The sequence below is a fragment of the Chiloscyllium punctatum genome, chromosome 2 (genome assembly GCF_047496795.1).
Source record: "Chiloscyllium punctatum isolate Juve2018m chromosome 2, sChiPun1.3, whole genome shotgun sequence".
In the NCBI taxonomy this organism is placed as follows: domain Eukaryota; kingdom Metazoa; phylum Chordata; class Chondrichthyes; order Orectolobiformes; family Hemiscylliidae; genus Chiloscyllium; species Chiloscyllium punctatum.
In genome coordinates, this window is record NC_092740.1 from 101,605,477 (window position 1) to 101,618,762 (window position 13,286).

General features: G+C 40.1%; 1 protein-coding gene across 5 annotated transcripts in view; it reads right to left on the reverse strand.

Moving 5' to 3' along the window:
* Positions 1-536: 536 nt before the first annotated feature.
* Positions 537-13,286, reverse strand: part of ror2 (receptor tyrosine kinase-like orphan receptor 2) — a 358,843-nt gene continuing 346,093 nt past the window's right edge. For 3 of the 5 annotated variants that reach the window (XM_072586857.1, XM_072586837.1, XM_072586851.1), the window contains 2 exons: positions 5,764-5,966; positions 537-3,534 (listed from right to left, as the gene is read on the reverse strand). In XM_072586857.1, the coding sequence (XP_072442958.1) occupies positions 2,086-3,534; positions 5,764-5,966 (1,652 nt within the window). In that variant the 3' untranslated portion in view covers positions 537-2,085. The remainder of the gene's footprint in view (positions 3,535-5,763; positions 5,967-13,286) is intronic. The other 2 variants (XM_072586843.1, XM_072586839.1) reach the window with 2 other exon arrangements.

Here is a 13,286-nt window from a genome sequence, read left to right on the forward strand (position 1 = left end):
CTTAACTATCTCTTTAAATGTTTCCAAGTAAACATAGTAAAGGTGGAATAAGCTGTCCCAGTGTGTACATTGGGATGCTTATTTATCTTTACCATTCGTTCAGGGTGGCATGGTAGCTCAGTGGTTAGCACTGCTGCCTCTAAGTGCCAGTGACCCGGGTTTGATTCCAGCCTCGGGTGACTGTGTAGAGTTTGCACGTTCTCCTCGTGTCTGCGTGGGTTTCCTCCAGGTTCTCCCGTTTCCTCCCACAGTCTGAAGATGTGCAGGTCAGGTGAATTGGCAATGCTAAATTGTCCATTAGGTGTTTTAGTCAGAGGTAAATATAGGGTAGGGGAATGGGACCGGGTGGGTTATTCTTCAGAGGGTCATTGCGGACTTGTTGGGGCGAATGGCCTGTTTCCATACTGTAGGGAATCTAATCATTAGATGGAAGCACCCTGAAGAGTAAAACTGAATGTAGGGTTTTGTAAAAGAAATTGCACAATCTATGTAAAATTGGATTATTTGAGGATGAAAGAACTGCATGAAAACAAAACCAGTGAAAATATTTATTTAATTGTATGTCAGAAGATGTTGATAAGAAGATACAGGACTCATTTGAAAGTGACTTGCACCAGATGTAGCCGATTACCAAAAACACAATCTTTAGCAAGTAAGTGTATATGAATGGTGTTTAATTACTTTATTTGAAATGCTATGTGGTTTGGCTTACAAAATATATAAACATTGTGCTCATGAGTTTAGCAATTACTGCCATTTAAACTAAATAGGAAATTTAAAGATTAGTTAATGAAGGGGAAATCAAACTAAGTGGAATAAGTATTTCCTTAGTAGGTTTCCAGTTAAATTATAAAACCAAACGTTTGTTTCATTACATTGCAGGTATAATGTCAAAAAATACTACAGCATGAAAGATAAATTACAATTAAAGCCTTGAGATTTTTAAAAACATGAAATGCAAGGTTTGTTTTCTGTACAACATATTTCTTTAAAAGGTAACAAAAGAATGGACACAATATGCAAAATTGTTTGCCAAAACAGAGAGACAGTTTGAGCAATTAGTAGGATTTTTGTTACAAAACAAGTTTTCATTTTTTGTATTAACAAAGAATATTTCACTTAACGTTAAAAAGTGTAAGCTTGTAATTAATATTTGACAGCTAAAATATAGAACAAGGCAGTTATAAACAGTCACTTGTTGGTTAATATGAAATACTAATGGTATAGTTTGGTTTATAATTTTCTTTCTTCTCAGTGTTGCCTTGAAGCAAAGAGCAGCACCTCTTCTGTCAGATGCCACACAGTAGCTATCTGCACATCAGTTCTCTTTCATAAAATAGTAAGATATTTTGCACTTTAGTTTCATTCTCCTTTTTCCCGGTGTACATTTCTTCACATTATTTATGCCCAGTCTGTGTCATTTCAGTCACAAGTTGGTTGACTACTGGGAGCAAGGAGGCATTTGCAATACTGTTAGAGTCATCAGAATGTCATTTCTTTGCATTCTACTAACATATTTATAAAATTCCTATTCCTAACGCCATTCTAGTGTACAAATGTGTACAATGAAAGTACCTCCACTGAGTATTTTTGTTTTATTTATTCACTTGTGGCTGGAGGATCTGTTCTCCCACACGTTAGCTTTTACTTCATGAAGTGTGTTTTATTACAGTTCAATGTGTAAACATATATTTAATGTGTTACATAAATATTGCTCGACAATGTAAAGTTGCACAGCAACATTAGGAAATCAAAACTACTCATTCAGTCGAGTCACAAACCTCAGTAACATATTTCAAATCTGCAATGCACCTACTTTTGCCACCTACATGCATTCCACTGAAAAGCGAATATAAGTTGTAAGAATCAGGGTTTTCTTACTGTGCCAGCTGCAAATTCTAGGGGAGGCTAACATAAAATGGCAAGGTATAGATAGATTGTACCCATGTCATTAATGAAAATAAACTTTTTAAAAAGAGAAATAATAAAGATTTATAACTTTAACACTTTGTTGTTTCACATTCTTTCTGTTACTATCACTCACGTTTTAGTAATAATTGAGCAACTTTTTCTGGAAAAAATAGTTTATGCTTCTGTTTCTGTTTCCACATCAGCTGTTTGTGGTAGGTCAGCATCACCAAGTAATTCTGTTTCCGGTACCAACATTTCCTCATCTTGGAGACTCTCAGAAGCAGGTACTTCATCTGCAATAGTGGGTTCATTAGGCTCATCCTCCATGCCATTTGACTGGTCTTGGATCAAAGCAATACGATCTGTTCCAGACGCATTTGAGGGTGCAGTTGTTACATAACCTGTGCTTGTGGAGCCACTTCCACTATTCTGGGAACCTGTCTTTGGTATCATTTGTGGGGGTAACTGTTGAGCCATCTGCATCTGGATATGCATTGGATAATAATTTGGCAAATAGGCACCATAGGCTGGCATTGGCTGATAACCATTTACTGGAATGTACAATTGGGGTGGAGAAACCATTGGTCGTATCTGTCCCTTTACAGGTATGAACTGAGGTGGTGGAAAATGTGTTTTTTGCTTTGGTCCCACATATCTTGTATTGCTAACATTACTGACAGGGCTGGTGCTGAGGGAGCTAGTCTGTGTTGCATTGCTGCCCCCAGAAGGAGGAGCTGAGCTATTATAATTGGACAGATTTTCCCATGTTCGGAGTCTTGTGTGGATATCTTTAAACCGTGGTCTTCTTGATGGAAATTCATTCCAACATTCCAGCATCAGACTGTATATCCAGGCTGGGCAGTCGTCTGGACAGGGCAATACATGACGGTTTCTTATCATTTCTATGACATCTTGATTTGAATACCCACAATACGGTTGCAAGCCATAGCCAAATACTTCCCATGCCACTACCCCAAAAGACCATATGTCAGAATCAACAGAAAATTTGCCATATATTATAGCTTCAGGTGGCATCCAGCGGATCGGTAGAAGTGAACTTCCCATCAGCTTGTAGTAATCTGCAGAGTAAACCTCTCTGAAGATGCCCAAATCAGATATTTTTATATGGAGTTTATCACAGACCAAGACATTCCTGGTCGCCAGATCCTTGTGTATGACATGGTGGCTGGATAAGTATTCCATGCCAGCGGCAATCTGAGTCACAATGTGCAGGAAGTCAGTTGGTTCCAGCGCAGACTTCACTGTCCTGTCATCATCACTGCTTCCAATATCTGAATGTGGTGACCGCATCACTAGAAATTCATGGAGGTCACTTTGGGAAGGATAACAAAAGATCATACTCATGGGTTGTTCCTTAGTCACTATACCAAGAAGGCAAACAATATTTGGATGCTGTAGCCTGGATCGCAACAAAGCTTCATGTTTGAATTCTTCTCTAAGTGTCACTTCAGTTTTATCCTTCATAGTTTTAATTGCTATAACTTGTGCTTGTTCACCAGGGCCTGTGCTGTACAAATGTCCCTTATACACTTTCCCAAACCGATCCTCTCCAAGTTCTTCCATAAATCGCACTGCAGACAGACAGATATCTTTCAGTTTCACCTAGAAAGATGAACCAAAAGAATTTGGTTAACAAAAAGAGAAAAACAGGGTAGAGCTTCTCTAATGTACAATGTATATTAAATTGAGCTGGTCTGTTATAATTAAAGTTTCTTGTTAAATTAATTTGCAACATCACAAACAAAAACTTTAACAAACCAGTGGAATAGGGTTACAATAAATGTAACTTATTTATATTTCTTTCCAATATAGATCACTCTGTGCTATATTTAAAGAGTATTAAGCTGGTGCAGTTTTGTTAGTATAGCTCAACTAGATCTATCAGCAAAAGTAAGTATATTTTCAAAGTGTCTAGTTAAAAATCCTCAAACTTAAGATGTCAGGTACATCATGATGGTGTATTCTAGAAACAAATTGCCTACATAAACATGGGTAGGGTAGTAGACCTGCTACATAATGAAGGTTGGTAAAAGTTGCAAAGTACATCAGTAGTATTACACAGACTTCGGAATTCGTGATGACTCACTGGTCAATATTGTGTCTGTGTGTGTGTACCTTAGATAAAACAATGCAAACACATCTCACAATTAACTACGGAAACAAAAACAGAAATTGTGGAAAAGCTCAGCATGCCTGGCAGCATCTGTGGAGAGAAATCAGAGTTAATGTTTCGGGTCGTGTGACCCTTCCTCACAACTAACTACTTTAAATGGTGTAAAAACAATGACTGCAGATGCTGGAAAGCAAATACTGGATTAGTGGTGCTGGAAGAGCACAGCAGTTCAGGCAGCATCTAACGAGCAGCGAAATCGATGTTTCGGGCAAAAGCCCTTTAAATGGTACCCACTGTTATGTAGTTAAATGTTGCTTAACACTTGGCACCAGCAATATCCCCGTATGGCTAGACTGGAAAATTTTAAACTCTGAACAAGGCAATGGAATTGTAAATACTCATTGACAGGAATTCAGTTTTTACAACCCTCTGCAAAGATAGCACCTCCAATAATCAAGAATTCTCAAGTGGTGTATTCATCCAGATTATGCACTCGAAATATATTCCAACCTTAATTTCTAACGTTATCTTGGGGAAGCAATGGCCTAATGGTATTATCGCTGGGGATTGTTCAATGAGTTAGAGAAGCATCTGCAGTCCTCATTTTCTCCTAGTTGTTAAACCAGAGACATAGATAACAATCTGGGGACCCGAGTTTGAATCCTGTCACGGTGGATAGTGGAATATGAATTCAGTAAATATCTGGATTTAAGAGTCTAATGATGATCATGAATCCATTATTGATTTTTGGAAAAACCCATCTGGTTCACTAATGTCCATTAGGGAAGGAAACTGCCATCCTGACTTGGTCTGGCGTATGTATGACTCCAGACCTACAACAATGCGGTTGACTCTTAACTGCCCTTTGGGCAATTAGGGATGGGCAATAAATGATGCCCAGACAGCGATGCCCTCATCCCATGAATGAATAAAGAAAAAACTTATGTTAATTAAAATAATTTTCTCCTCGTTAGTCAAAGTGCAGGGGCAGATATGTTCGGTGACAACTAACTTGCTACCCTCAATGGTGAGATGATTTGATTTATCAAATACCAATCAATTACTTAACAGCTGTGAAGCTGATGGCCAACAGTGTCTGATTCTTCAACAGCTTCTCATTAGTTGGCAGCTGAGTCCAAAAGGTGTCAGTTGAGGCCTCTTTGGGCGATCCAGCTGTGAGGAGATAAGTATTCTTTATCCTTTTACTGTAGGGAGGGGCTGATATGGAAAAGGGATTGGGGAGGGGATCAGAGGTAAGCCAACTATTTAGCTTTCAGAAGTGGCTCCCTTGCCTGCCATTCCTGCCTCCAAATTCCTCCAAAATAGAACAACTTTTTGTTCTAGTTCCCATCTCTTTTAACTGGCATACAGATCAGGAAACTAACTACTTTTCTCACCTACAGTGAAAGCAAATAATTGGGGAGGTGGTCAGTTGGAGGCCTTAAGTGGCCATTTATTGACCATTTAAAGGCTTTAAATGGTGATGGGTCTAGGAAATCCCCAATTGACCCAATTGACAAGAAGGAGCAAAGTCTCTTTTCAGGGCCAACTCTCAATTATTTCACCATCTCAACACCTCTCCTACCATCTCCACCAAGGGAATAATTTCACCCATTGTCTTGCACACAGATGATAATATTGCCACTAAGTCAAGATAACACTTAAACTGAAAAATCAAGTAACAATGTTAAAATGTTATGAAGTGAGCATAACATTACCTGTTTGTGAGGGCTGATGAGTGGCATCTCCATATCCTGACTGGGAGATGCCATCAGCTGGCGCCGCTGAGGAGAAGGTGTAGATGCCTTGTGTTTGTTTCGACACATACAGATTAAGAAAAATAACAAAGCTATGACCAGTGGAATGGCAATGCTAGGGACAAGTATGTAGAGGATTTCCATTTTGCTATTTTCATTTGGATCTGTAAAAATAAATAGATCAACATGCTTCTGTATTAAACATTATTCCTTTACAGATAATAATCAAATTCTCTTTTGAATGATTTGATCGCACGTGCCTCCACCTTACCTAGGAACATTGCATTCCCTATCTTAACCACTCACTCCATAGAATAGTTTGTGCCATTACTTTTTTTTTCAATTATCTTACAGCAGTACCTTCTGATCATTTCATCAGTTGGCCAGTCTCCCCAACCTACACTCTCTGGAACCCCTCATGATTGGGAATGCTTTTTCCAAATCTCAACCTTCTCTTCCCTAAGAATAAACGTCACAACTTCTTCAATTCATTTAATTGAGGTTCTCATCCATGGAGCCATTCTCATGAATATTTTCTGCACCCTTTCATATACTTTCACATTCTTTCTGAAGTGTGTCACACCGAACTGATCACAATTATCTTTGGCTTTGTTCTTAATGCCCCATTGTTAAAGCCCAAGATACTGTATGCTTTATTAACTGCTCTCTTAACCTGCCCTGCCGACTTCAAGGATTTATGCGAATATACACCAAGGTCCCACTCCTGCACTCACTTGAGAACTGTGTTTATTTCATATTGTCTCCTCACATTCTTCCTACTGAAATGAATCACTTTACACTTCTTTAATTTTATCTCCTGCTTGTCAGCTCATTCTATGTTCTTCTGAAATTCAATACCATTCCCTTTACAGTTTAGGAAAAGTTTGATATTGTGCCCTATATACTGTACTGAGGTTTAAGGTATGCCAGAAATAGCAGGGAACACAATTGTAAATAGTCTTTACAGTGTGGAAACAGGCCCTTTGGCCCAACCAGTCCACACCGACGAGTAACCCACCCAGACCCATTTCCCTCTGACTAAGGCACCGACCACTATGGGCAATTTATCATAGCCAATTCACCTATTCTGCACATTTCTGGACTGTAGGAGGAAACCCACGCAGATACGGGGAGAATGTGTAAACTCCACACAGACCTGAGGCTGGAATTGAATGTGGGACCATGGTACTGTGAGGCAGCAGTGCTAATCACTGAGCCACTGTGCCACCCTTCTCTTTTTCTCATCTGAAAGCAATGTTCAAACATTATTTTGCTTTCTACCACTCAACTAATTTTGGAAACATATTGCTACTATCCCTTTTACTAATTCAAGTCTGTCATGCAGCACATTTTCAAACGCCTTTTGGAAATCTATGCAAATCAAAACCAGTACCCTGTGTAAGGTGGGGCAAAAATCACCATCAGATACTGTGGACTAAAACCTCAGAACTTGGACGTGAGTTCACATTTGAACTAAGATTCACTGAGCTCTCTGCCTGAGACAGACAAGGCAATATGCAAGTCTAGGGGCAGCTGCCTGTTTTAACTAAAGGAAGACCCTCACAAACACTTCAGCTAAAGACAATGAACACCAGTCTGCAGAGTAAACAACTGAGACATTCTGGAGCTGAAACTGTGTTGCTGGAAAAGCGCAGCAGGTCAGGCAGCATCCAAGGAGCAGGAGAATCGACGTTTCAGGCATCAGCCCTTCTTCAGGAATGAGGAAAGTGTGTCCAGCAGGCTAAGATAAAAGATAGGGAGGAGGGACTTGGGGGACGGCGTTGGAAATGCGATAGGTGGAAGGAGGTTAAGGTGAGGGTGATAGGCCGGAGTGGGGGTGGGGGCGGAGAGGTCAGGAAGAAGATTGCAGGTTAGGAAGGTGGTGCTGAGTTTGAGGGTTGGGACTGAGACAAGGTGGCGCTCTTCCCCCAGCTGTCGTGTTGCTATGGTCTGGCGATGGAGGAGTCCAAGGACCTGCATGTCCTTGGTGGAGTGGGAGGGGGAGTTGAAGTGTTGAGCCACGGGGTGGTTGGGTTATCAATAGTCACAGGTAAGATGCTGGAAGACTGGAGGTTGGCTAACTTGGTGCCACTATTGAAGAAAGGTGGTATGGAAAAACCTGGGAACTATAGACCGGTGAGCCTGACATCAGTGGTGGGCAAGTTGTTGGGAATCCCGAAGGACAGAATTTACATGTATTTGGAAAGGCAAGAACTGATTAGGGATAGTCAACATGGGTTGACTATCAGTGGGAGATCATGTCTCACTAACTTGATTGAGTTTTTTGAAGAAGTAACGAAGAGGATCAATGAGGGCAGAGTGGTGGACATGATCTACATAGACTTCAGTAAGGTGTTTGACAAAGTAGACTGGTTAGCAAAGTTGTATCTCATGAAATACAGGGAGAGCTAACCATTTGGCTGCAGAACTGGCTTGAAGGTAAAAGACAGAGGGTGGTGGTGGAGGGTTGCCTTTCAGATTGGAAGACGGTGACCAGTGGTGTGCCCCAAGGATCAGTGCTGGGTCAACTGCTTTTTGTCATTCATATAAATAATTTTGATGTAAACATAGGAGGTATAGTTAGTAAGTTTGCAGATGACACCAAAATTGGAGGTGTAATAGACAGCGAAGAAGTTATCCCAGAGTATAACAGGATCTTGCTTAGATGCTGATGGAGCTTAATTTAGATAAATGTGAGGTGCTGCATTTTGGAAAGCAAATCTGGGCAGGACTTAGACACTCAATAGTAAGGTACTGGGGAGTGTTGCTGAACAATGAGACCTCAGAGTTCAGGTTCCTTTAAAGTGGAGTCACAGATAGATAGGATAGTGAAGAAGGTGTTTGGTATGCTCTCCTTTATTGGTCAGAGGATTGAGTATAGGAGTTGGGAGGTTATGTTGTGGCTATACAGGACATTGGTTAGGCCACTTTTGGAATATTGTGTGCAATTCTGGTCACTCTCCTAGAGGAATTATGTTGTGAAACTTGAAAGGGTTATAAAAGATTTACAAAGATGTTGCCAGGGTTGGAGGGTTTGATCTAGAGGGAGAGCCTGAATAAGCAGTGGCTGTTTTCACTGGACCATTAGAGGCTGAGAGGTGACCTTATAGAGGTTTATAAAATCATGAGGGGTGTGGAAAAAGTAAATAGACAAAGTCTTTTCCCTGGGATGGGGGAAACTAGACGGTACAGGTTTAGGGTGAGAAGGAAAGATTTAAAAGGAACCTAAGGGGCAACTTTTTCACGCAGAGGATGGTGCGTGGAAAAAAAATGAGCTGACATAGGAAGTGGTGCAGGCTGGTACAATTGCAGCGTTTAAAAAGGCATCTGGTTGTGTATATGGGCCAAGTGCTAGCAAATGGGGCTAGATTAGTTTAGGATATCTAGTTGGCATGGACAAGTTGGACCAAAGGGTCTGTTTCTGTGCTGTACACCTCTATGATTCTATGACTCTATATTAGCTTGAATCAAGCATTTATAACAGTATGAAGCACTTTAAAACTCACATTTTGTCTCTTATTTTCTCTGTTTATTGGACACTACATCTGACATCAATGGTGAACAAAACTGAACATCGAGAAAACTGAAGTACTCTAATTCAATGTTTGACAAACTCCATGCAAGTCTTTCTATCCACTTGTGAAGAGGTGATGCAAGTCTTGGTTTTCTGATAGGCCTAGAGTTTCAAATGCATCATTATGATCACATACTTTGAAATACTGCTCACCTCCACCATGAGTTTGCTCCCATTGCCAGCGAAAGTTATATTCTGGATTAGAGTGGTGCTGGAAAAGCACAGCAATTCAGGCAGCATCCGAGGAGCAGGAAAATCAATGTTTCGGGCAAAAGGCCTTCATCAGGAATAGACTGTCATTTTCTTGCTTCAACTTGTCAACTGCACACTTGGTCTTCTCACCTCTCAGGCTTCTCCATAAACAAACCTCAATTTATCCAAAACTCCTTCACCTGCATCCTCTGTTTTTTTCAATCTCCTTTTTTTTATTTAGATTCCCTACAGTGTGGAAACAGGCCCTTCGGCCCTACTAGTCCACACCAACCCTCTGAAGAGTAACCCACCCAGACCCATTTCCCTCTGACTAATGCACCTAACACTATGGACAATTTAGCATGGCCAATTCACCTAACCTGCACATCTTTTGGACTGTGGGAGGAAACCAGAGCATCCAGAGGAAACCCACACAGACACGGGGAGAATGTGCAAACTCCACACAGACAGTCGCCCGAGGCTGGAATCGAACCTGGGTCCCTGGTGCTGTGAGACAGCAGTGCTAACCACTGAACCACCGTGCTGCCCCAATTTTCTTCTTTTCCAATGCACTAAATTCAAGTTCATGTCCCAAATTTACAAATAACTCCATGTCCTTACTTTATCCATTCCCTCCAGTTCAGTGTCCCAGTCACACCTTCTAACTGTCAAACAGTAGACCTTCTTTAATTCAACTTCTCAGTTGATGTCAGACTAGTTGCATACAAATGGGAGCTGCATTTCCAAACCTCTGTGCTATACTCAAATCTTTAAAGAGCTCTCTGACCTTGTTTTTCAGGTACTTCCACAAAATACCATTTAGTCTCTTCTGTCATTCTCATTTTATAAAAATGTTATGTACGATACAAATACAAGGAGTCCTTGCTTAATATCATCCTGAACTTGATTGTTTCCTATTAGAGTTGCTTTCCAAAAAGATCTATACATTTGCGTAGTGTTGTTGCTGTTTTGTTTTAATATGCATTTGGAGTACTATTACTGTGTACAATTCTCGTCACCCTATGGGAAAGATGTTATTAAACTGGAAAGGGTGCAAAAAAAAAGTTCAAGGATTGGAGGGTTTGAGTTATAAGGAGAGGCTGGATTGGTGGGACTTTTCTTCCTGGTGCAACTAAAGGTGAAAGGTGACATTACAGTGGTTTATATGAGGTCCACAGACAAGGTGACTAGCCAAGATCCCTTCCCTAGAGTAGGGGAGTCCAAAGCTAGGGGGCAGATTTAAGGTGAGAGGGGAAAGATTTAAAAGGGCCGGAGGCCAACATTTTCAGACAGTGTGATGCATATATGGAACAAGCTGCCAGGAAAAGGTGGTAGAGGTGATTTGTTATGGACCAGGCCCTTGCAATATTTTAGGAAGATAGTCTAGACCCTAGCTCTTCCTTATTTTAAAGGCAGACATGAAGTGGTCAAACCACTCAGCTTTAAGCAAAACAGAATTTACTTAAACACTACAGATGAAACACGAACAAAAGAAAACTGAATTTAGAATGACTTAACTATTGAAAAACTTAATCAACCCAATACAGCAACTTATTGACTGTTCCAACACAATAACATAAACACACCCCTTGGCAGAAAGGTAAATGCAAACTTAGATTCTTACAAACAGGAGGGAACAACACAAAAGAGAGATTTCAGAAGAAAGTCAGTGGAATTCTTTACTGAAGCTTACAATCCTCCTGGACTCTCCCATCTCATGCATGCTACAGCTAAAACAAACTAAAAAAAACCTGAAATGGGGGAACCTGCCACTTCCCTTCCATTGTTAAACTAGACCCTTTGTCACCTCTGCCTTTATGACCTCTCTTTAAAAAAAAACAAGGATAATAATCTTTTTAAAGTGACAGCGTCATCACACCTGCCCCCTTAAAAAATGAACCATCAATATATAAATATAGTTTTATATTAAACCCCTTAGTCTTACTGTTTTAATACACTACAATACACATATATTACATTGACTCTAAGCATGCAAGCATTCACTACTGCATTCTATTTCAGTCCATTTACTCCTGTCAATGAACACCTCCGTCTTGCTTCATCCAAGTCTAGACAATATGTCAGCAATTATATTTTCTCATCCTGCCTCGTGTATAATTTTCAAATTGAATGGCTGTAATAATAAGCTCCATCTAAAGAGTCTGGAGTGTTTGTCTTTAAATTTCTCCAAAATCTTTAATGGGTTATGATCAGTATATAGGATTGTTTCAGATTCATTACTGGCAATATAAATGTGGAAATCTTATAACACCAACACCAAACTCAATATCCTGGAGAAGTATCCCATGGGTCTTTCTATCTACTCATCATCTTTTTGTGAGAGTACAGCACCAACACCCACATTACTTGCATTGATAGCCACATTGAATGGCTTTGTGTAATTAGGTGTGGCTAACACTGGGGCAGTATTTAACACAGTTTTCAGGCTGTCAAATGCCTTCTGACAGTTTGTCATCCAATGAAATTTTCTGCACTTTGTCAATAAGTCAGTCAGTAGAGCAACCACACTGCTAAAATTCAGTATGAATTTCTGATTAAACCTGACTGAATGCCAGGAATCATGGTCCTGCTCTCTTCATCGATGATGTGGGAAATTCCCCAACAACCTTTGTTTTCATGTTCCATGGGGCCATCTGTCCATGTCCAGGAATGTGACTTGGGCTTTGGCGAAGTCACCATTAGCCAGGTTTATCACCAAGCTTGCCTCTGAAGTCAATTGAATAATTCTGATAAGTGCTGCAAATGTTCATTCCATGTGTGACTAAAAAAAAATCACCAAGTCATTGATGTATACCATGCAATTGCGTAAACCAGACATTATTTTACTAGTTAGTCTTTAAAATGTGCCTGGAACATTTTTCATACCAAATGGGATGACTTTAAGATTGACACAGTCCATTTGGTGTTATGAAAGCCAGAAAGTCTTTGCTGTTTCTGATAAAGGTGCCTGCCAGTATTCTTTGAGTAAATCCAACTTAGAAATATAAGTTGCTTGTTGCCTCTTCTCAATATAGCCTTCCAAACATGGAATTGGATATGAATCAGACTTTGTAACTGCATAATTTACACATAACTATTGGGTTTTAGATCAGAGTGGTGCTGGAAAAGCACAGCAGGTCAGGCAGCATCTGAAGAGCAGGAAAATCGACGTTTTGGGCAAAAGCCCTTCATCAGGAATACTTTCCTTACTTTTGCCTACATAACTGTTGGGTGCCATCTGGTTTTGGCACCATTACTTTGGGTGAGCTCCAGTTTCTGCAACTCACTTCAGTTGTGTTGTCTTGGAGTGTGTGTTCAATCTCTTTTTGTACCTGTGCCAACTTTAGAGGGTTAAGTCTATAAAGATGTTGTTTAATTGGAACAGCATTTCCAATATCTACATCATGCATAATTAGATTAGTACTTCCCAGTTTATTCCCATGAATCGCCCCATGTGATAAGTGATAAGGTCTCAAGGTCATTTCGATTTTCCTCTGGAAGGTAACTCAATAATTTGTCGCAGTTTATTGTCCTTATTGTCCAATTTAATTTGAGGAATGTCCAATTTCAGAATCGTCTGAACTTGGTTCTTTACCCTGTGTTGTTACCAGTAACACATTTTCCTTTTGCTTTCCTTCCCTATCAAAATACCTTTTGAGTATATTCACATGACACACTTTGTGAGATTTCATTCTATCTGGAGTCCTTATCAAATAGT